Raw genomic sequence first — 24,994 nt, 5'->3', positions numbered from 1 at the left:
TTCCCAACCAGTGCTGTCTACCTCCAGGGATATCCTGTTGGGGCTTCAACTTCCATATGTCACAAACCAGACCTGTCACGCTCCCCCTCTATCCTCCCCTCAGCCATGTCCCTGGTGCTGTATTCATCTTAGTGTCTACAGGGCCTGGTCTGTATCAGGCTCGCTGTAGTATTTAGAAAACGTTCATGGAATGAACGTGGAATGAGAAAATAAGGAAAAAGAGAACAGAAAAGAAGTATGAGGGGGAAAAAAAGTAAAATGAAGAAGGGAATCATGAAGGTAACAAAGCATAGGGAACTGAGAAGGATAATTGAGGTTGGTTTCCCCCAAATCAGGAGGGATAGGATGCATCTAGATCCCTCGACAGAAGAGCTAGAACATTCTTCCAATTTATTCTACTTCTCTTCCAGCATTTTCTTCCAATTTGGGTTAGACTCTCAATGTTTTGTGAATATGATGAGAGAAGGGACTTACGGGCACGTTTCCACCTTCTCCACCATTCCTGCATACACAGATCATATCAACATCTGGGCTCTTTCCCACTATGAAGCATGGCAACAGTTGGCGAAAATGAAAAGTGTGATTAGACTCCTTGTTCCTAACCTTGTAGTTCTTGAGATGAGGCTCTGAAATGAAGGTCTGGGGTTAGGTTTCATTTGCTTTTCCCATGGGGAATGACTCCCTATTTTGCCTTAGGTAGGTAAAGGGACAAGATCTTGCTTGCTCTTCTGGTCCTGGAGTTTTAACAGTCTTGTAACTTATTGTATGTTTTCTTTCTGAGTTCTGTTGCCAGCTTATTCCAAGTCTGATGCTCTAATCTCTTTGATGACATGTCATAACTCTTACCCCGAGACATTTTCAGGTAAAGGCAAGATGCAGGCACTCCTTGATTTTATTTGTGGGAGGTACATTCTAGCCCACAGGGAAATGTGTAAGAAATATTCTGTCATTGTAAGGGGCTTGGTAAAATCATGCTGACATGTGGCAGTTGTGAAGGGTGTTTAGATCGATGAAAAGAGCATTTTCCAGAGAAATTATCATTTTTTCAACACTTGTTCCAAAAGGAGGCTTAAAGGACTCCTGTGATTGATTTTTTTAAACTGTGAAAGCCCTTGCTATTCCTACAGCAGCTGTTCTTACATGCTGAGTATCAGCCAATATACCTCAGATTCCTGGCATCCCTGGGATAGGTTTTTCTACTGGAATAGAGAATTTTACTGAAATATAAATGGGCAAGAATTTGTGAACTCCCTCAGTTAGCACATGGGGCAGGCTGTGAAAACCAGTGATAGGAGGTCCCTTCCTCCTGAAAACCCTGGCCTAGAGACTTGAAAGATATTCTTTTTTGTAATATTTTAAACAAAATAGTACAAGTGCTCATAAAAATAAATTATTTACATGATATAGACTCTATTAAGAGATTTCTGTAGATCTCTAATATAAATGAATATTAAAAACACAATTCAGCTTGTTGCCTTCAGGCACGGTGTTCACAAGGAAATTAGGCAACAGTACAGATTCAGGCTCAGAACAACCCCAAACAACAATTGTCCCCCGCAAAAAATTGGAGTTCAGGGGCAAGAATCATTTTCATGTAAGAACAACAACACATTCATTCTTAATAAAACAAATGACATCCCCCATACAGCAAAAGAAATGAGCACACGGTTCATATTTAGGTGAGTTGGATATTCCACAAAACATTAACTCCATGGATGAACCCTGTATTCCACTAACAGTGTTTATATTTGTGCAGCTCCATTTACCTGAACACACTTCAGAACCTTGCATTTCAGAAGTCAGCTAACAGCATTCGTCAGAGGACAGACTAGACTTCAGAATGGGGAAGCCTGTTTGCATCTCAGAGACCTTCTCAGCCACACCTGAACTCAAAGATCATGATGTATCACCGGGTAGGAATGTTTTCATTAAAGGACAAGTCCATATATTTGCTATTTTAAAATAATATTTAGATCTGGTGGATGGTAATCTCTAAACAACAACAAAGATGGGGGATAGAGGAAGAAAAAATAATTTAGGATACTTTGAGAGCTCCTGTGACCTCCATGCACAAGAGTGTGATATAGGAGAAAATCTGAACTAATGAATGAAGAGTTCACTTCTTGCTTCACAGTAACTCAAACTCAGGTAACACTGCTTTGTTGTATATAGCTGTTAAAGGCACTTTTTATTGAATAAGCAATCATCATCATGTTTGTAGCATACAAATAGATGTTAAAATGTTTAACAATGGGTATTTGTGTATACACACACACACACACACACACACGCACACTGGAATATAACTTAGCCATGAAAAAGAATGAAATCTTGCCATTTGCAACAATGTGGATGAACCTAGAGGGTATTATGCTAAGTGAAGTCAGTAGGAGAAAGACAAAAACTATATGATTTCGCTCATATGTGGAATTTAAGAAACAAAACAGATGAACATGGTTGGTGGGGAGAAGCAAATCATAAAAGAGACTCTTAACTATAGCGAACAAACTGAGGGTTGCTGGAGGGAAGGTGGGGGGCAGTTGGGTCAAATGGGTGATGGGTATTAAGGAGGGCACTTGTGATGAGCACTGGATATTGTATGTAGTGATGAATCACTACATCCTACTCCTGAAACTAATATTATGCTGTATGTTAACCAACATATTATGTTGTATGCTGTAATTTAAATAAAAACTTGAAACAATAAAAAAGGGAGGAAAAAAAACAATGGTTTTATTTTTTATATAACCTGGTTTAAATGTTGGTAAGCTCATCTTGCCTCATGACAACTTTGAGCTGCCTCTGATGTTATTCTTGACTTTGGATTTCATTAGTTCTATTTATGAATTGTGTTAATATGACATGTTGGTCTTTTTGAACATATCCAAATATATCTGCTTTCTCTTATTCTAATATATAACCAATGCTCCCAGTATGTTGTTCTTTTCAACGACTAAAATGTGGGTTTATCTCTAATCCAGTGCTCATGATTACACATCCAACAAAGTTCACTCTATGACCAGAGTACAGTCATTAGATTTTCTCCGTTAGTCCTGAGTACTTATAAGAAACCACTACTACGTGCTTCTTTGTAAACTAAGGCAGGTGAGAACAGTTATCTACCTTTCCTGTCATGATGTTAGTCATTTCTGAGGTGCTTCCCTGAGGAATGGGGGGAGGAGTGGAGGAAAAATCTGCTGTCCAGACCGTCTTCAGGCTGAATATGGTCGATATTCACATATTGAGGTATACCAAGCCTTTTGAGATGACTGTGCCAGGAGTAAGAACTTGCACATCCTGTCTTGAGTCTTGTGATGATTCACAGCGTGACTCAGAGATCTTCAGTGTGGGGGCTGAAGGTGGTTGGCCCAAGGCAAGTCCTCCCTGAAACATTATAATAGAATATTTCACTGGAATATTGACATATCTTCTAACTGCCAAAGACAAATGCAAGGTAGGCTATCTCTGAAATTTCAGGCCTAGGAAGCAACTTCTTTTGCCCAGTACTTGGCCATAAATCCTTAACTTGATGTTACTTAACTTAAACCTGTGGCTAATGACATAAAAAGAAACTTACATCCTCCGTGGGAAATAGCTATAGTTATAAAGAAGACAAAAATCAATCAGCAATGGGAAAGAATAATCATTATAGAAACTGTATCAAGCTAATTAAACTAAATACCAATGTAAACTAAATTCTACTGTATTGGTGGATACATGTCTTTACATATTCATCCAAACCCATATAATGCACATCACAAAGAATGAGCCCTAATGTAAAGTATGGACTTTAGTTAATGTATCAATATTGGCTCACAATTATAACAAAGATATCACACTAATGATGTAAGATGCTAATAACAGAAAAACTGTGGTTGGTCAGGAGAGAAGGTGAGGACATGTATGGGAACCCCATACTTTCTGTAAACCGAAAAGTGTTCTAAAAAATAAAGTATTAGTAAATAATGTTTTAATTCAATAAGTATGTATAATGTAGCTTCTACGTAGAAATGCCTGTTGCTACCTTAAAACTTCTGAATTCAAGAAAGAAGTAAATCTTGGAACATGAAGGGAAAGCAATTGATTCATGGCCTGCTTGTCTTTTGTTTTCATGTCTTTAAAAAAATAACACGCATACAGAAAGGTACACAAATTATAAATATAGAAGCTTAATGAACAATCACAAAGTGAATATACACCATCTAGGGCAACAAACAGAACATTCATTGCCAGCCCTCAGCAAGTCCACTTTTCAGGAACTTGTAGTACCACAAACTAATTTTGTCTATTTTTGAAATTAAAATGGAATTATTTGATATGTATCTTTTGTGTAGAACTTCTTTTGCTCAACACTATGTTTATGAGATCCATCCACATTGTCATGTGTAATTCATTTTTATTGCTGTGCAGCTTTCTGTTGTATGAATATATTACATGTTATTTATACACTGACATTTAAAATGCTTCAGACTTTGACTATCCTGAAAAATGCTGCTACAGATATTCTTATACATGCTTTTGGTGAACATGTGCACAAAATTCCTGCTGGATCTATACCTAGGAACGTGTTTACTGGGTGATAGGGTATGTTCACTTTTAACTCTAGTACCTAATTCCAGATATTCCCCAGGAGTTTACACTCCCACTAGCAGTGTGTAAGAGCTTCAGTTGTTCTAGATCCACACAAACACTTGCTATTGTCAGGCTTTTTCAGTTTTGCTATTTTGGTGGGTCTACAGTATCTTATTGTGGCTTTATTTTTAATTTCCCTGATTACTAATGAGGTTTCCTACCTTTTTGTGTATTTATTGGCCATTTGGATATACCCTTTGGTGAAGAGCCTGTTCAAGTTTCATGGCCGTTTTTATTTAATTATTTTATTTATTTTTTGGGAGAGAGAGGGAGCGCACGTGTGCACAAGTTGGGGGAGAGACAGAGGAAGAAAGAGAGGGAGAGAAACCTAAGCAGGTTGCACACTCAGGACAGAGTCAGACATGGGGGTTTGATCCCACAGCTTTGAGCTGAAATCAAGTCAGATGCTTAACTGACTGAGCCACCCAGGTGGGTGTTTCTAAATGGGGATTGTTTGTCTTTTTCTTATTAATTTCCTTGATATTATCAGTTATATATTTTGGAAATAACTTCTCCCAATCTGTGGCATCTGTTTCAGTCTTAAATTTTTTTTTATAAACTGAACACTTAATTTTTTCCTTAATGATCAGTGTGTTTTCTCTCTTATCTAAGAAACCTTTCTATTTCCCAAGGTCATAAAGATATCCTCTCTTGTAAGTCTCCTAAATTGTTATTTTTGAACCTTTAACATTTGGAAATGATTTTTGTGAATGGTATGAGTTAGGAGTCAAATTTAGTTTTTTCCCACATGGCTATCCAGTTGACCTAGTACTCTTTACTTAAAAAGATCATTCTTTCTACCGTTTCTCTTTAGTGCTGTCTTTATCATAGATCAAGTCTCTTCTACATCCATATTTTTTTGGACTCTATTTCCCTGTTATTCATCTCTCCTTGCTCCAATTCAACACTGCCTATAAATCAAGATATCTAGGAGAACAAGTCATTCTTCTTTTTCTTTTTTCAATGCTTCTTGGCTGTTCTTGGGCCTTTACATTTTCATTTAAATTTCAGAATCAGCCTGCCAAACACACACATATATACAAACATTTTTAAATGTTCATACAAACTAGAATTTTTAAAAACTGAAATTGCACAAAATCCATATACCAATTTGAGGGAAATCAACATCTTTAAAATGTAGTCTTCCAATTCAGGAGCCTTGTCTATGCCTCCATTTATTTAGGTCTATGATTTCTTACAATAATGTGGTATAGTTGTATGTATTTTATAGGTTATGTGCTTTATAAACATACAGTTGATATGTTTTAACGTTTACAGTTTATATGCTTATATGTTTTATAAACAGAGTTTATATGTCCCTTAATTTTATACTCTATACATTTCATAGTTTTTTGTGTAGAGGTTTTTTTTTTTTAATGTTTATTTACTTTTGAGAGAGAGACAGAGCATGAGTGGGGGAGGAGCAGAGCGAGAGGGAGACACAGAATACAAAGCAGGGTCCAGGCTCTGAGCTGTCAGCACAGAGCCTGATGCGGGGCTTAACCCCATGAACTGTGCGATCATGACCTGAGCCGAAGTCAGATAGTTAACTGACTGAGCCACCCAGGCGCCCCTTTGTGTAGAGGTTTTATGTCTTTCATACGTATTAATGTTTTTGATGCTATTAGAAAAAGTTTTTTTTAAATTTCATTTTCTATTAAAAGTTTAATAGATTTTTTTACTACTTTGACTTTAAGTGTAGTATTTCATCTCACTATATTCTCATATTATTTAGAATAATTTATTTGTAGATTCTTTTGGGTTTTCTGTATAGTTAATCATATCATCTGCAAATAGTGAGTTTTGTTTTCTCCTTTCCAGTCCTATATTTTTTTTTGCCTTATACTTTGTAATAAGAATTACATTATCATTCAGTACGATGAACATAAGTGATAAGAGTGAGCATCCTTGCTATTCTCAATTTTAAAGGAAAAGTTTTCAACCTTTCACCATTATATTTATCATAGTTTTTAAATTAAATACTTTATTAAATAAGTTGTTAAACATTTGCTTTTATTTAGCCTGAATTAATGTTGAACTTTATCAAATGCTTTTTATTAACCATCTACTTTGTGTGTGTGTGTGTGTGTGTGTGTGTGTGTGTGTGTGTGAGAGAGAGAGAGAGAGAGAGAGAGAGAGAGAGAGAGAGACAGCATGCGTGAGCAGGGGAGGGGCAGAAAGAAAGGTAGAGACAGGGTCTTAAACAGGCTCCACACCCAGTGCACAGGGTTTGATCCCACAACTGTGACATCATGGCCTGAGCCAAAATCAAGAGTTGGAAGCTTAACCAACTGAGCCACCCAGGCACTCCAACCCTCTATTTAGATGGACATATAATTTTTTGGGAGGGCCAATATGGTGAACTGTGTTGATTATCAAGTGCTAAAACAGCACTGTACTCCTGTAGTAAACCCATTTTGGTTGTTCTTATACCCTTCCTCATTTGATTTCTTTGTATAGGAATAAAAAAATAGTAAGATTCTAATTCCTTAAACTCAAAGTTGATAGAGTATATTGTTATTTTGTGGACTGAAGGCTATGTTTGTGGCATATTTAGCAATATCACGGCTCAGATACCTACAATAAGAGTTTTCCAGGAAATTCTTCCAAGAGGGTTCTAAAATTACTGAGAAATTTAGTTGGCTAAAGGCCAACCATTAAACTTTTCCTATATATCCAACTGTGGTCTGGATACAGAAGCCTTAGGAAGAGAGATCACTATTCCCAATTTTTATTAGGGTTTTTAGATTCACTTCACAGCAATAAAGTCGGCACTTGAGATAAGCAATTAATAAAAATATAAATAATGGAAATTTTTATGGTGATGGTCCTTAAATGTGAAGCATTACTTGCAAAAGTGAAATTGACTCAAACATAAGTGTTCATCCAGGCCTTCAGCAGTTTGAAGTATCCGGAGAAGCATAGACTTGGGTCTCAGAGTTCTTGCCATGTTCTTTACACCATTCTACTTAGGTCTAGATAATGAAATTTCCAAACTCTTTTCTTCCATGCCTCTGAATTAACATGGAAGACTTAACAGAGTAAACATAAAGTAACACTGAGCCACACCATATGATGAGGACTGCCCAAAACTATATAGCAGATTGGGTTCCTCAAGTCCTCAGACTGGTCATGCCAGTCAACACGCAGAAATGTGCTAGACTTACCTACTTATCAAAAACAAACAATCGATAAGTTACTCTGAGCCTCAGGATTTCTGACAGGAAGATGAGTCAAGATGTAGTCATTCGTGTTTCCCAAAGTTTGAGCAGCTACCTTGTTCAATCATTAGCTCTGAACAGCATGGTTCTCTCTTCTTGGGGATGACTAGCATACAGCATGGGATAAAGCAGGACATGTTTCCTCTGTTTCCCATTTCTTCTTACTCACTCTTTAGGGCATCTTCGTATAGAGTGACTCTAGGAGATACAGAAGTACTGATCCATTCATAGCATGTGCCACAAGTAACAGAAATATGCAGCAACCAAGATTTCAGCTTTTTAAAAATTCTGTACTTGTAAGGCAGTGTTCCTCTAATATAAGACGGGGTTAGGAGATGAACAGTGAGGTTCTCCAAGGATATTTCAGTAAAGTCTTAAGGGTGCCTTAAAACCCAGGACACTAACGCTTCAGACAATGGGATGCTGGTAATAGCAGACCATGTGCTTCTGTAAGTGGTCAAGCATGTGGATGACATGGTGTTCTTTGTGGAACAGAATGAAATAAAGCCATATTTCACTTTGTCATACGAACTAAGAGCTATAATACTAACAAACGACCAAAGTCTTCCCCTCCCCCCGCAAAAAAACACAAAAAAACCTTTTATAAAACAAGTATTTGGTGAATGTTGAATAAACTTAAATCAGTTTACTGATGTTTCTTCTTAATATTCATTTACTACCTATTCATTTGTTATCTGTTATCCATTAGCAGACACAAAAGTTTTAAGAAGTGTATACAGAAAAAAATTATAATTGGAAACGTCCTATTTCTTATTTTATTTTTTTTCTGCAAATTTAGAAAAGATCACCCTAATTTTGATCTTACCTGTAAAACACCTTGAACCAGCTCATAGGACACCACTGTTTTACTGGAGAACAATCTGAGAAAACTTGTCTAAATGAGAGATGAGAAAAGTTTTATGATCAAGCAGCAATCTTGTACCTCCCTGCCACTTTTCTCCATCCTCAGCTTTAAGGTAATCACCACCAGCGCCACCACCTTCACCACCATTATGTAGAGAGTTACTATCTGGCAAGTTCCATGTTAAACTTTACCTGTATCATCATATTTAATAGAGTAGATATTATTACCCCATTCGATATATAAAGAAACACTTTTGGTGAGATTATCATTGCTATCAGTTTATAAGGTCAGAGTTGAGATTTAAATCCAGGTATATCTGACTCCAATGTCTCCTCTTCTCCTCCTCTTCCTCCTCCTCTTCCTACCTCCTCCTTCCTCTTCCTTCCTCTCCCTCTCCTTCCTCTTCTTCCTCTTCCTCTTCTTCTTCCTCCTTTTCCTCTTCTTCCTCTTTTTTTTTTTTTTGTTTGTGTGAGAAAGAGAGGGCACAAGTGAGTGAGGGGTAGAGAGAGAAAGAGAGAGAGAAGTGGGGCTTACCTCACAGGGGGCTCGCACTCACCGGAAATGGGGCTTGAGTGCACCCAAAGCAGGGCTGTAACTCACAAACTGGGAGATGTGACTTGAACCAAAATTGGATGCTTAACTGAATAAGCCACTCAGCGCCCCCACTGTCTATTCTTTTAACTGCTACACTGTGATTCGTTTTTTATAACCCAATATACAGCAACGAGTAGAAAATAATAACCCATTTTTGTAAGTCTGTCAATAAGGTGTTTAAAAACTACTCAGTTGGGGGCGTTAGGATGCCTTAGTTGGTTAAGCATCCAACTCTTGATTTTGGCTCCAGTCATGATCTTATGGTCCTGAGATAGAGCCCGGAATCAGGCTCTGTACGGGGCGTGGAGCCTGCTTAAGATTCTTTCTCACTCTCTCCCTCTCCTCCTCCCCCCCTGTCAAAAAACAACAAAACAGAAAAAAATTTCTCAATCATAAATCTATCACTCTATTACTCAAGGTGTTATCTGTACACTGTAATCAGGTTTATATACTTATAGAATGTATTTTACAGAATTAGTTGTAAAAAAAATGTTGACTGAAAAGCAAGAAGGAAGATTCTTTAAATATTTTTGTAAAGAAGATGAAATATAGCTTGAATACCATTTTTTCCCCTATGAAGTCTTCCTTGACTCAACCTTCTCAGAATTCCCTTAGCACTTTCCCTGTGCCCTTAGCACTTTATCTCCCAACTGAACCCCAAAAATCTGCTCAGTCTTATGCAGGTGCCAGGGATACAGAGATCAAAGATGCAGTTCCTGCCCTCAAATAACTCATGGTAAAAATATGTATTATTTCACAGCTACAGGGTGCTGTGAAAAAGGAAGGGCAATTAACCAGCTAGAAGGTGAGGATGGGGAGGGGAATAAAAGAACATGGGCCACTGGGAAGGAAGTGAGAGAGGGTGGGGATTTTGACCCTTGATCCTAGTCTTGAGATGGGAGGAGGAATTAGGCTGCTTAAAGTGTATTTGTACAGATGCACATGCACATGTTGTGCCTGTGTCTTCCAGGCAGAAAGACCAAGCAAGATGATGAGGAGTCTGGTCTGTTTTGGCAACTGCAAGTACATGATTAGAGAAGGCCTGTGTGCAGGGTGTGTGCTGCAAAGTGGTTGAGGATGAAGCTGGGAAGTTGTGACCGGTTTTGCCTGGCTTATTTCTTTAGCATTGTATTTTAAGGTTGGATAGTATTCCATTTGTATGCAGAAACCACATTTTGCTTATCCATTCATCTGCTGATAGACGTTTGGGTTGTTTCCACCTTTTGGTTGTACTGAGTAATGTTGGTATATAAATATGCTGGTATATAAATATCTGTTTGAGTCTCTGCTTTCAATTCTTTGGGGAGTATACCAAGAAGTGGAATTGCTAGATAATATGGATGTTAAAAAAATGCAATCTTGCCTCCTGTGCGTCTCCTTTACTGTGCTTGCAACACTTCTGACACCTCTGGTCACCAAATGCAAGGTTTTGTTTCCCACACTAAGCAATTCTCTGTGACACCAGCTGGGTCCTACAATTTAACTCAATTCTGACACTATCTGCCTGGAAATAGCATCAGATCTCACAAGTGAAAGGCTCAATTTCATGAGACTGTTTCCTACTACAGATGCCAGTCATAAGTTGTAGGTTCCCAGGTTACCCAAACCTCTGTCCAACTTGGCTACAAAGTAGAGGTTCCTGTGACCTCCTACCCCTTGGATTCAATTATTTGCTACAGCAGCTCTCAGAACTCAGGGAAACACTTACTTGTGTTTACCAGTTTATTAAAGGACATGATAAGGGATGCAGATGAACAGCCAGACTAAGAGATGCATTGGGTGAGGTCTGGGAGGGTCCTGAGCACAGGAGCTTCTGTCCCTGTAGAACTGGGATATGTCACCCTCCTGGTACGTGGATGTGTTCACCAACCTGGAAGCTCTTCGAACCCAATACTGTTGGGATTTTATGGAGGCTTCCTCACATAGACATGATCAATTATTAACTCAGCTTTTAGGTCCTCTCCCCTCAAGAGAAGTTGTTGGGGGAGAGGGAGGTGCCTGAGAATTCCAAGCTTCTAATCATGGCTTGGTCTTTCTGGTAACCAGCCTCCATCAGTAATTTAGAGGGCACAGTGACAATTCTGCCTGCTGTTAATATTCTCCAATCCCCATCCCTTACTCTATTAGATTGCCACACTACAACTCTTTTTTACTTTGTTTGGGATTTTCACCTTTTGAGCTACTGATTAATCATTTATCATTAAATTTATCCACTCAAAACATATTTATTGAGCACCTCTGGTAAGCATCAAACGTTAATAAAAGTAAGGGCATGAATGCCAAAAGATGACAGTAAAAGCAGAGTAACCAGGAGTGTGTCCTGTGGTGGCAAGTGGCAGGTAGTGGGAGCTAGCCTGAAGTGCAGGGCTTGGGAGACTGGGATTTTAATGATATGGGAAGGCTGCTGAGAGGAAGGAAAGGTCATTGAAGAAAAAAAATCCTCCATGTAACAAATTTTCCCAGGGCTCATACTGATCGAATCTATGTGATAAATACTGATATGTCCAATTTTCTTTGTTAACTCCTAAAAAAAGTGTGTTTACTTTTCTATCTTTAGCACCTAGAACATCGTCCATAGCGCCATATTAATGGTTGTTTCTACAGGGAATTTTATATGTAACTTTAACTGTCTATGAACTAAGTAATGGTGGAAACTGGTAATCTCAGGCGAACCAAAATGTGCCCAAACTGTAATTAGAAAAACTCAGAGCTAGAAAAGATCATTCTTCTCTCTAGAATTCATAGATGAGAAAACTGAAACCATAAGATTTCACTGAATCTGCCAAAGTCACATAGTACGTTGTTAGTAGCAGGGTCCGTAAAGAACTCTGCTGCTCTGATTCCATTTGTATGGAATCTCCTGCTGCATCATATTTCCAGCAGGATGAATGAATCTGAGAAAAGCTGTTGTAAATGTCAATGTGTATCATTGCACTTACCGAAACTTGTATTCACACAAAAATTCCAAATGACTTTCCCATTTTCTCCAATTTGAACTGACAACCCATGATTATGCCATGTTGAAGAAACCTCACCTTCCCAATTTGTGACCACAGCCCATTTCATCCCCAATTCACTGCACACAACAACAAAATTCAACAAAGAGAAGGTTTGGCATGCTAAAGACAAATGAAGTTAGGTCTGTGGCTTTACAGCCTTATTCAGTTAAAATTTTACCTTCTATAAAATGCAGCTTATCTAATTTATAAGATATACTCAGGTCTAACCTGTTATTATGATATTGCACCCATCGTAAGAAAGTGTAGGTATATCTATAACGCATGTTTACATCTTCATTAACCATGGATTCTTGAACTTCTATAATCCTTTTTATTCAATTGTATCAAAGGTCTTAAAGAACGTGAGGTACGCATTTCTCATTAAGGAAGAAATCATGATTTTCTCAGAATATAGCCTCACTAGTGTGCCCAGTTTTCGTGGTGTTTGAGCTATGTGGACCTCAAAACCCAGGCTAAATCTGCAAAATAACTTGTAGTATGGTATACACAAGCCTAGTAATCAGTAATGTTATAAAAAATAGTGTTTTAAAACACAGGTTTTGTTCTCCTTAAAAGCAAGAAACATATAGTGAAGATGTCTCCCTTCCTCCTTTCCCCTCTCATTCTTTCTTCTCCTACAGAATTCCTGGCACTGAATTTTGAACTCTTGAGCACGAGTTCAGTTATGAACATAGTGACTGGAGTAAGCTTCCTATAATCTTAGCTTGAGCAGTTATTGATGGGTTTATAAGGTTTGCCTTCAGAGCTGTAATTAGTATGCAAATGTTCAGTTTTAGCTTTGTAAGTACAGACTTAGGATGGTTCAACTTAAGATTTCTCAACTTTACGATGGTGCAAAAGTAATATGCATTCAATAGAAACTGTACTTTGAATTTTGAAGTGTGATCTCTACTCTCTCCTGATGCTAAGCAGCGGCAGGCAGCCACAGCTCCCAGTCAGCCATGTGATCACGAGGGGAAACAACCCACACACTTAAGACCATTCTATACCCATACAACCATTCTGTTTTTCCCTTTCATTCAGTACAGTATTCAATACATTAGACGAGATATCCAATACTTATGAAATAGATGATCTTGCCCAACTGTAAGCTAATGTAAGTGTTTTGGAACATTTAAGATAGGCTAGGCTGCTAGCATGTTCAGTAGGTTAGGTGTTTTAAATGCATTTTCAACTTAACGATATTTTCACTTTACGATGAGTTTATCAGAATATAACTCCATTATAAGTAGAGGAAGATTTGTACTCCCATTAGTTCCCATAATCTTAAGATGTAGTCTTTCAAATCTGTAATAATATGCTATTTTCACTCCCTAAAATCAAGTCACTTCAGGTACTGGCCTACCACATCTACTGTTTGATATCTGTGGATTTCTTTTTCTGAAATGAATGCTCTTCGTAGAGTTTCTTTTGGGAGCTTAATCACATTCTCAGCACAGAAGAATTCTCATTAGGTTAAGGGGATCAGCAAGTCTGATTCTTTCAAACTATAAAAATGAAAATATTCATAGCAGATTATATTGGTGGATAAAATTGGTTTGGTCAGGATTGATTCATTCTGAAAAATAGTGACTGAAAATAAACTGTTATCCCTATAGACACTTATTGGCATGAAACAAACTCAGCTTCACATACCTACAAAACTAAGGGAAACAGCTCTGAGTGAAGATAATATGTACTGGTAAAGCTGCTTTTTAAAAAAGAGGAACATCTTGCCAAAGATTCAAACTCATTCCTTTCGGGGCAGCTTAATTGCACAAGCTTTATGTTAATTATTGTTATATTAAAGATTTGGCAGTTTTACAAAAATCTTAAACTTGTACGTGCAGGTTTAAAATGCCCTATTTCAACGGCCCAGAGTTACGCTAGGAAAGCATTTCAGAAAATGGCAACCTATAGTAATGCTTTTTTGTTTTTTAAAAATCCTATGGGCAGCTTATAATTCATAGTCTCATAGGAATTTGCTTAACAAATGTGGATGTGATTAGTTGCCTACTTTCCAAAACCCAGCCTGTGTTCTTTGGTATCATGATATGCTATCTGCCAAATGACAGGCTTTCAAAAGTCTAAGAAGACCGTGTCTGCTGGTCAGTGTTATCTGTGTATTTGGTATGAATTCTACTCACAGTAGACCTTTGGTAACATAGAGGTTGAGTTTTCAATATCCAGCACTCACAGAAAGGCATAGATTCACGAGTTATAACACAGTGTAAGGAAGAGAGTAAACAGTGCAAACTAAGCCATAATTTCCATGTACTATGGACTACTGGAAAACAGTTGAGTAACATTCTCTTGATTAAAAAAAAAAAAAGGTAAAGGAAAAGTTTGTAAATGGCTCTAAGAAAAGGATAATTTGACTCAGAGCCAGTCACTTACATTGAAAAGGGAAAACTGAGATGATGTAGGTACTTGAAAGCTGTGATAGTAGGAACTAGAGTGGCACACAAGGGGAAAACTTGGGGAGGTGGGAGGTTTGGCAAGAGTTTGAGTTAAAGGTGCTCATTGTTGAAGGAAAACTATTGTCTTAATTTTGGGTTAATGAAGTTTAAATAGATGGGTGGAGTCTTGGAGGATCAGGGCAGGATTAATGTAGCTATATTTGTTGCTTCTTTTCCAAGATCCTATTCATGGGAAACACGTATTTTCACTATTAAAAAATGGTGGTACCATTTGCCAGGTGAGGGTCACCAGCATCATCATCAAGTTTCACGCATTATTTTTTGGTGGCCACAGAGGTGTGACAGAGTGGAGATCTAGGTAACGCTGATGTCACTGACAAGTTAGGTATGGCGTGGGGGACATGGGCATGAGGATGTCTTGGAGGTGGAAGAGAGAGAATCAAGGAAGAGTTGCCTTTGCTCAAGCCACCTCCCCCATCTTTGATAATGTCTTTCCAGTGGATCCTCCCTGGGGATTTAGACCTCTGTGTCAGGTGCTCTGCATTCAATGAGTTTGGTACTGCTCATCAGGCCCATGATGAAAATCTAAGGCATTTTATGTAGCCTTTGGGAAGGTGGGAAAGGGATGAAGTTTCAAACTAGCTTTCAGATCATGAATTGGACCAGAACATTCCTGGTTGTAGGCTGACTCACAGATTTTCTCTACTACTATATCTATCATCAAAGTTTGCCAAGGGGTTAGAAGAGCAGATGAAAAAAAAAAAATCAATAGCATCCTAGAACATGGTAGAATGATCTCTTAACTCCTTATTTTCCTGGTACAATTAGACAGTCTTGCTTCTCCATCTAAAAAATATCATCAAGAAGAAAGCTTTTAATATAAAAGCTTTTAATATAAAAAGACTGAAACAGTAATGAGAAGCAAGGATAGCAAAATGCATTGACTTCTTTGCCAGCACTTCAAACAGACTTCAATACTGTGAAATTATCTTGGGAGTTGTTATCTCTCAAACTTCAGGTAGTTAAGGATGATTATAAGACATGTTCTGTTGCTTAAGGATTTGCTGACATCTAATACCTTTTTTCCTTGAAATGAATGCAGCAGTAACATTTGAGTTAATAAAGGATCTGAGAAAAAATGTGGCTTTTAGCTATACTTTTATTACCACTACCTTTCCACAGTCTTAACTCCTCTGCCACGACCCTCCCACCCACACACTATCTACCCCCTTCCTCACCATTATTAATCTAACCTGAATCACTCTATTCTTCTCCAAGAGAACACACCCCAGTAACAACAGTGAATCACAGACACTCTTGCTTCTCTAGTCTCTAACGAACTTGACAAAATGCCAGATCTAATAAAATAAGACAGGAACTTCAGGTGAAAGGAGCTCTGTAAGGTTCTTGTTCAGTATCCTACCCTCAATATTAGTTACCAGATGAGTTTTCTAGTCTTGCAGTGGACAAGTTTTTATCACACAAATGGTATTGACCCTCCCCATATTTTCCTGCTCTAAGTAGCCATCCTACTCAGTAAGGCAACCTCTCGGGCATGCCTAATAGCTAGCTAAGTCAAGGGCTCTTTCATCTTGAGGGTGAAAAAAAAATCGGTTTGGGGCACCTGGGTGGCTCAGTTGGTTAAGCATGCAACTTCGGCTCAGGTCATGATCTCGTGGTTCGTGAGTTTGAGCCCCACGTTGGGCTGTGTGCTGACAGCTCAAAGCCTGGAACCTGCTTCAGATTCTGTCTCCCTCTCTCTCTGCCCCTCCCCTGATCACACTCTGTCTCTCTCTCAAAATAAATGAACGTTAATAAATTTTTTTAAAAAGTCCATCAATTACACATTATAGAATTCCATATGAGATCTTTCAGTAATAGAGAAAAGAAATAGAAATAGTTTGTCAGTTACGCAAAGGGAAATTTGTAAGATAACAGAGCACTAAAACACATCTTTACCATGGATAAATCTATGAGAATCAAATTCATGGCAAGAGAAACATACAGGAGAGTTTTTGAAGATTTTCTACTTATATACAAATGTCAGAAGAAATACTGAAAGCTAGTTAAGAGAATTTAGTAGACTTTATCTGAGTGTTACAAATGTATATTAAATTTTGTTTAACCTGCCCTAATGCACAATATAAATCAATTTAATAATGTGGATTTTACACAATACCTCACTCAAATGGATTTTAATCCTGGTTTTAAAAATGCATATTTTTCATTGTTAAAAAAATATCTATGGACACTAGCTATATCTGCATGATATAAAAAATTGTGTTAATACACAAAAGTCAGTGGAATGGAATTTAGCTCACCCTGTTAAGATTTTTAAAATAATGCTACAGCCAAGAATTTAAAAAATAAATCCAGAAAATGAAATTTTAAATTGTGGCTTAAACGTGTGTGTGTATGTGTGTGTACGTGTGTGTGCGTGTGTGTGTGTGTTTATGTGGAGAAAGGGAGACTATTTTCTTCTTGCTATTAAAAAATGAATAAAAAACCCTCATAAAGATTTTTAGGCCTATGTCATCATCCCACTGACAATAATCACAGACAAGAACTGGAAGGAGCATTTTACCACTCCCTGATGAATAACAAAGTAGCTAACAGTAGCCTTGGGTATTGGAGAAATTTAAAAACACACAGAGAAACATAGTGCCTTAGGTTAGTATTAATTACTATTATCATTGAATTCTATTGTTCAAATTATTCTCTATGGTAGAGTCAGGCAGGAGTCCTTGCCTTCTGGCTCTCTAGGGCTGTATTTTTCCCAGCCTGAAAAGTTTCAAGTAACATACAATGTCCTGTGTCACAAACAACAAACCCCTTAGGAGCCAATAGATTTCGGGCTCCTAAAGACACGGAAGTGTTTGCTAGGCCTTATGTAAAGGTATAATGAAAACTATGAGGGGCTATATTCTAGACCCTCTACACAAAGTTGAAAATGGAAGGTATGTTTCTATTTGGGGATGTCACGAGAGTAAGTAAAATACCAAACTTAACCCTGGGAAGATCGTTCAGTTCTAACAGTACATGGAAGTCAGAGATGTAGGTCAACAAATGCGCATTTCTGAAATACAGGTTTTCCTGAGCACTTATTCTGAAGTTCTTTGAAAATCTGGCCAAAACAATCCCATTTAATATACCAGTTCACATAATAAGCAAGTCAGAACACTTGCAAGGCAAGGTGTTGTTTTCCTTTACGCAGCCAGGAAAAACGCAGCTCTGAGCTTAGGCTGTCATGATAAAAGGATTTTGGAGCAGCTGATTTTAGAGAATCATAAAAACAACCCAACCTTATGCCCCAAGGTATAAAGAATATGCAGAGTCTGCATTGTGCTTCTAGTGTCAGGACAAATCATTCTGCTTTTTTCAGTGTAACTGATGCCAATGGATGAGTAAAGAGAGAAATAAATGTACAGACAGACCTGTGGCTTGGTGAGGTGAATAACACCTGTATCAGAAAATCATGAGTTCTCCCTTTCATTTTGTAACTTCCTTGAGGTTAATTTATATAGTTTTTGAAAAATTTAGAAGAGGCGGAATATGTATTATTAATTGTATACAGAGGCACCACATTTTCTGCTATTTTTGGCTTAAATTAGGTAGGATCTTATAGATGACAGCATCTTCAAAAAAAATCTGGCCTTGGGGCGCCTGGGTGGCTCAGTTGGTTAACCGTCTGACTTCGGCTCAGGTCTTGATCTCGCGGTCTGTGAGTTCGAGCCCCGCGTCGGGCTCTGTGCTGACAGCTCAGAGCCGGGAGCTTGTTTCAGATTCTGTGTTTCCCTCTCTCTCTGACCCTCCCCCGTTCATGCTCTGTCGCTCTCTGTCTCAAAAATAAATAAATGTTAAAAAAATAATAATAAAATAAAATAAAAAATCTGGCCTTTTGGGGGCAATAAGTGAAAGGGTGAAAGAATTATGCGATGCATACCTTTAAGTGTATTTATTTTGAAAGAGCGAGAGGGAGAGAGAATGAGTGGGGGAGGGGCAGAGAGCGAGGGAGGGGAGGGGGAGGGAGAGGGAGAGAGGGAGAGAGGGAGAGACGGAGAGAGGGAGAGAGGGAGAGAGAGACTCAAAAGCATGCCCTCTGCTGTCGGCCAGGAGCCTGATCTGGGGCCTGAACTCACGAACCGGGTGAGAAACCAAGAGTCTGACACTTCACCGAATGAGCCACCCAGGCGCCCCTATGACACATACCTTTATATGAGGGAATGGTGACTACAGTTGCATATATAAAATCACAACTATTGAGTGCTTCCCCTGTCATGAATTCTCATTTAATTCTCCAGTCCCTAGGAGGGCGGTGCTATTATGCCTATTTTACAGATAAGGAAGCCAAGGCACAGAGACACTACCTTACCAAGCATATAAAACAATCTCAGGATTTGAACCTAGGCAATTTGCCTCCAAGATTTATATCCTTAATCACTGCACTGGGTTGTCTTCAGGTTCTATATTTGACCGCTTAGGACTCAGTTAATTCCTTGGGGTCCTGGCTACTTGTAAGCCATTATTAGACATTTGTAAAGAGAGACAGTGTCAACATTTACAATGGCCGTTCATTAGGGTTGAAAACACTAGCTCCTTGAAAGTTCCCAACTTCCATGTGACTCAGAAATTACTAATGGTCTTTCCCCAAACCCAGTGCTCCACCCAATTTATTTAACTTTGCTGTTGCACAGCAACAGAACACCACCACCAGGAAGTGAGGGTTATTTTTTTAATGTTTTAATTTTTAATAGTAACCTTTGTGCCCAACGTGGGGCTCAAACTCACCAGCCCGAGATCAAGAGTCCCGAGAGTCCCGCGCTCTTCCCACTGAGCCAGGCAGGCACCTGCAGGAAGGTTATTTTAATTTTTTATTTATCTTGAGAGAGATTGGGAACGGTGACAGCCGGACACGCGGCTCCAACTCACGAAATGGGAAATCATGACCTGAGCCAAAGCCAGATGCTTAACCAACCCCAGCCACCCAGGCGCCCCTGAGGGTTATTTTAGAGGAATGCGCTGCCCAGTGTTCAGCAAGGGCCATCCCTGCCTCAAAACATCTGAATTCTGGACCAACACAAACTTACTTAGTGATTGGTCTGCTTCCCGCATAGCCCAAAGGGGCTACATTCTCACAGATTTGACTAGACTGGAAGCCAAGCTAAAGAATTTAAAATTTGAGGTTTTCAGTAGAAAACCTATGATAGAACCGCCGTTGGCGGCAGCAAAGGCTGGAAATTAGCTCAACTGCATCCGCCGGGCCTCTTGGAGAGATTTCTAACATGTTTGGTTCTCAACCGGCCGCGTAACCCAGCGCTGGTCTTTTGTGGTCTCTGCCTCAGGAGGGCTTACAGCCTTGAATTTAAACCACAGCCGGCTCTGCGGCTTTTCCTCCCGCCCCGTCTGAGGAAGGACCATTGCTGTGGTGAGCGAAGGCGGACACCATCGAGAAGCAGGAAAATGGGGGGGGGGCGGTGTTGGGGGGACGCTGAGACGTACTTCACACACCAAAAAACCAGGAAGCTGGAAAAGAAGGCGAGGCCAGGAAAGGGGAGGGACAGGACGCCCGGGAAAGAAGCACGCCCCTCCCCGCCCCCTCCCCCGCCCCCCCCCGCTCGGAAGCCGTCAGTCTTCCGAAGCTCAGCCGGGCCCGCCCCCGACGCCTGCGGAGGCTCGCGGCCACGCGCGCACAAGGCCACAGCTCTTTGGCGTTGGGCGGAGCAGAGCTGCGAGCGTCCTCCGACCGGGCCAATCACGCGTCTCTGTCGGCTCCGCGAGGCCCAGCTCAGCCTCCACCCCTTCACGGGCTCTCGGGGCCGCGCGCGCACGCACGCAGTCCCACTTCTTGGATGCTAGACCGCGCGGAACTGAACGCGTCGGTCTATCTGGCCAATCGCGCGTCTCTTCCGCCTCCCGTGAGGCCCCGCCCCTGGGACGGGACCGGCTGCGGCCGCGGCGGCGCGCATTTTCTCCTCTGGGGGAAGGCGAAGAGAGGTAACGTGCCGGCAGCCGCGAATGTCGCAGAGCGGGGCTGCTTCGGCGTCGGTTGTGGAGTCTAGTAGAACTCCCTTTCCGCGGTCAGGGGACCTCTCACCCATCCTCTGACCTGAGATCTTTCCAGGGTTAGTGTGGGTTTTCTGCTGTGGTGGGAGGAAGGAAGGAACTCCTCCCTGTCCCCAGCCCCCAGTAAAATTGATGCCTTTGTTTGAGGAAACAAACTTAGGCCAACTCCCTTTCAGGGTTTAATTGCTACTCGACACAGACGTGTATTTATCTGCGTTTGTGTTGCTGTTCCTCAGGCATGGTTTCTGGTCACAGAGTTTTTTAGGGTTTAAGGTAGTGTGACATGGTTGATTATGTTTTCCGAGTCAAGATTTCAGTTCTATTTCCTTTCATGGTAAAGGTGGTGTAAGAAATTAAAGAATTCCTGAAGAATTCCAAGGTGGTTGTTCTCCCCAGCCCCCACATGGCAGATTTGAAGATGGATAGTGTTTACACGAGATGCTTGTTAATTTGCCCCGAAAAAAACTAGTAGTCTTAGTTATTTAGGAAGGTAAATGGAAAACTGTAGAAAGCCTAAGAATGAATCACAACTAAGTGAAATAGTTGCTGGCCTACTTGCGGCTGTTATACATACAACAATAAGTTCTTTTACAAAAACTGAGTATATAAAGGTGTGGGTTAATTTTATTTACGTTCTGATTTTTTTTTTTTTTTTTTTTTTTTTTTTTTTTTTTTTTTTAGAGGTAAACCAAGATTTCATTTTCAAGATGGAAAGCCCATCCTACTCGGCTGTAATTTCACCTAGCACTCCACGGGACTGTGCCAATCCACCCTCTCCCTGTACAAGTAGTTCAAGAAAACAAGTACGAGTATCTTAGTTCTTTGAGTGGAGCTAGTCATTATGTCTAGGCATTGGGCCAGTAGTGGGTTTAATTCTACTGGAGGTTGTTAATTTACATAATGTGTAGATCAAGAAGTAGGTATTTTAGTAACTATTAAACAGTTTCAGGTTTTTATTCTTAGCTAATGGGTTTGACTCCCTGTCCCCCCCCCCCCCCCCCAGATTTTCATCTTGAATCAGTTATTTTCATTTAGTTTCAGATCAGGTTATTACAAAATTCCAAATTGAGGAAGTTTGAATCTGCAGTATTCTGAAGGTCTTTGGCGGCAGGATCTAGGTCTTTTCCTTAAGAAGCACTCATTAGTGTCAGGCACGTGGTAGTTGCTGAACAAATGTTTATGAAGAACGGGGTAAGTGTCTCAACACTATTTTAGAAGGGTGCTGACTTTGCTAAAATGAAAAGAATGAAATTAATGGGGCTTGCAGGAATTAAAGACATTTTGTGATGGTTACTTTAGATATATGGAGATATAAAGCCATCTAGTGGTGTCTCCTGTTGTAAGGTATTTATTTCTAGTTGATTTACTTATATGAGAATGTTTCTCTTAAGGTTTTGTGCTTTTTTCCAGCCTATGAGTGCAACACTTAGAGAACGATTAAGGAAAACAAGATCTTCATTTAATTCCTGTGATAGTGTGGTAAAACGTCTTAAAGTAGAGAATGAAGGGAATGATCAGACTTTTTCCAAGAAACCAGCATCTTCAACAGAAGAAAACTGTTTGGAATTTCAGGAAAATTTTAAACACACAGACAATGAATTTGAAGAAAGTACATATTTGAAAAATACCTTCAAAAATATCAGTGCAAGTGAATCTCAGTCACTTGACACTGAGTCACGAAGTGATCTCCAAAGTGACTTTGTGAATGAGGATCTTCCCAAACAAGGATTAAGTGAAGAAAGAGCAAAATTGGTGAAGCAGATTGAGGAGAAAGAAGACCTTCTTCGGAGGCTAAAACTAGTTAAAATGTATAGATCAAAGGTGAGAATAATTTCAGAACCATTTCTTTTTTTGTTTTAATTTTTAGATAAATGATAATTTCAAAGAGAAAATAAGTTTATTTTAGCATAATGAGCAGTAAGCCAAATATCCAGAAACCTGGCTTCCCACAACTGTAACCCAAATGTTAGTCATAGATTTAGAGGAGAGTAGGTCTCTCAACGCCAGATACAACTCTAAAAATTGCCAGCTCTCATTTAATACGTAGTAGAAGCTTTTCTCTCTAGTTTCCAGCCTGTAGGAAGTATTAGTACCAAAAGATAGATGCAAGTACAACGACAACAGAAGTGACAGCTGCCAGTGAATGATTATAAAAGCTAAAATTGGGCCATAGAGTACAATAAAAAATACTTTTAGTAATAATCTTGTGTTCTTCCAAATTGTTAAAATGCTCCAGGTATTTTGTTTGCTAAAAACAACAAATATAAATTAGATTTTAGACTTCAGCCCAGATAGGTTGAATTCCATAGAAGTTGGGCACTTGGAAGAAGATAACCTTTAATTACCTCGATCACTCACAGGTACGTACGTAGTTCCTCCTCCTTCCCCGGCAGTGTGGAGTAATTGGTAGGATAGTGTGTGTTATTTGCTGTCTTGAATTTTTAGGATTTTACTAAATATAACTACTTGGGTTTTAATTTATATTTATATTAAGTTGAATATTTTCATTTTTTTTAAAGTACAGCTGTAATAAAGGTTTTGTTTTGTTTTGTTAACCTATATTGTTGCTTCTCTACATAGTTTTGTCCTACTTCATGATTTGATTTGTCCCTGAGGGTAAGTAAGGATGGTCTAGAGCTTGGACCGAGCAAAATGCAACTCAACCTGAGTTGTCATTGTAACCATTCTACTTAAAACCATCCTACTTTTGCTTGAGTAGAAGTCCCAATCCTGACCAAGTATGTTACCCCTTAAACCTACTCAGTCGACTAATTTAACAACTTTCATTAAGTATGTTAAAAAAGTACGTTAAAATGTTAAAGTATCTAGCTATTGACATATCTTTATTTATTTTATTTTTTTCCTATTTCAGAACGACCTGTCTCAGTTGCAGTTGTTAATACGGAAATGGAGAAGCTGTAGCCAGCTATTGCTTTACGAGTTGCAGTCAGCTCTGTGCGAGGAGAACAAAAAACTCAGCCTGACTCAGTTGATAGACCACTGTGGGTTAGATGATAAATTGCTACACTATAACAGAAATGAAGAAGAATTTATGGGTGTTTAATTCATAATTTTTTCTCTAGAATATTTTTGAGAATTCCCACTTAAAAGATACTTCATACATTCGATTTAAAGGGAAGGTAGAAACATAAGGGCTTAGAGAAAGGTATCTTGATGAATATCCATTTAGAGCAATTTATTTTGGTTATTTTAATCAATTTATTTTGGATAAATTTTCCAAAGATAACTTGACATTTAAAGAAACGTAAAAAATTAAATCATGTTTAAAAAATAATCTGGGCATTTCTGGAAGTCAATTTTAATACATTGTTTTGTTGGATAAAAAAGTTTTATTTTAAATGTTAAAAAATAGCTCAGTCTGGTGAATGTCTAAACCTAACGTGGTCTAAAAATGCCTGTCTGTGTCCTAAGTTTATGAACCTTGTTTCCATCTATTTGCCACATATTTCTATCTGGATGGTATAGCAGGTAATTAAACTTGTTCATATATCCAAATATTATATTCGTCCTGTCTTCAAATTTGCTTTTTGTATTCTTCATGTCATTTAGTGAAATGGCTGTCTGTCTCTTGCAAAACAACATATCCTTAACCCCACTTCAACACCTACAAGGTCCTTCACATTCGTCTACTTTTCTAGCTTTTTCTCAGTTTGTAATGACTCCTCAGCCAGAAACCCACATTGATAGTGTCATGTTTCTGGCTGCTGTGTTACCTGTGATGGCTGTACACAGAATATGACTCAAGCTGACCGTGAGATCATGACCTGAGCTGAAGTCGGATTCTTTTTTTTTTTATTTTTTAAAAAATTTTTTTTTTTTTTCAACGTTTATTTATTTTTGGGACAGAGAGAGACAGAGCATGAACGGGGGAGGGGCAGAGAGAGAGGGAGACACAGAATCGGAAACAGGCTCCAGGCTCCGAGCCGTCAGCCCAGAGCCTGACGCGGGGCTCGAACTCCCGGACCGCGAGATCGTGACCTGGCTGAAGTCGGACGCTTAACCGACTGCGCCACCCAGGCGCCCCTGAAGTCGGATTCTTAATCGACTGAACCACCCAGGTGCCCCAAAGTGTACCCATTTTTGACCCAGTACTGCCCCATGATCTAACAGACTATTAATATTCGGCATAGCAGGAAACCTTCAGACCCTGGTCTTACATCCATTCTAATTGTTAGTGTC

At 39.2% G+C, this 24,994-nt stretch overlaps 1 protein-coding gene and 1 long non-coding RNA gene across 3 annotated transcripts; one reads left to right on the top strand and one right to left on the bottom strand.

Moving 5' to 3' along the window:
• Positions 1-2,711: 2,711 nt before the first annotated feature.
• Positions 2,712-19,555, bottom strand: LOC115527492. Its single transcript, XR_003972949.1, has 3 exons — positions 19,520-19,555; positions 8,680-8,748; positions 2,712-3,384 (listed from the first exon to the last, which is right to left on the bottom strand). It is a non-coding gene; the product is annotated as an uncharacterized LOC115527492 (long non-coding RNA).
• Positions 19,556-20,642: 1,087 nt separating this feature from the next.
• SFR1 (SWI5 dependent homologous recombination repair protein 1) lies at positions 20,643-24,310 on the top strand. Of its 2 annotated transcripts, none has more exons than XM_030335166.1 (4): positions 20,643-20,725; positions 21,476-21,597; positions 22,205-22,615; positions 23,667-24,310. In XM_030335166.1, exons 2-4 carry the CDS (start codon positions 21,502-21,504, stop codon positions 23,856-23,858), a joined length of 699 nt encoding a protein of 232 aa, XP_030191026.1. In that variant the 5' UTR covers positions 20,643-20,725; positions 21,476-21,501; the 3' UTR covers positions 23,859-24,310. The 2 variants fall into 2 exon arrangements, with proteins under 2 accessions (XP_030191026.1, XP_030191027.1); XM_030335167.1 differs by having other exon boundaries at positions 20,677-20,853.
• The last annotated feature ends 684 nt before the right edge of the window (positions 24,311-24,994 follow it).

Source organism: Lynx canadensis, chromosome D2, assembly GCF_007474595.2.
Source record: "Lynx canadensis isolate LIC74 chromosome D2, mLynCan4.pri.v2, whole genome shotgun sequence".
In the NCBI taxonomy this organism is placed as follows: Eukaryota; Metazoa; Chordata; class Mammalia; order Carnivora; family Felidae; genus Lynx; species Lynx canadensis.
This window is presented reverse-complemented; position numbering and strand designations above follow the sequence as displayed.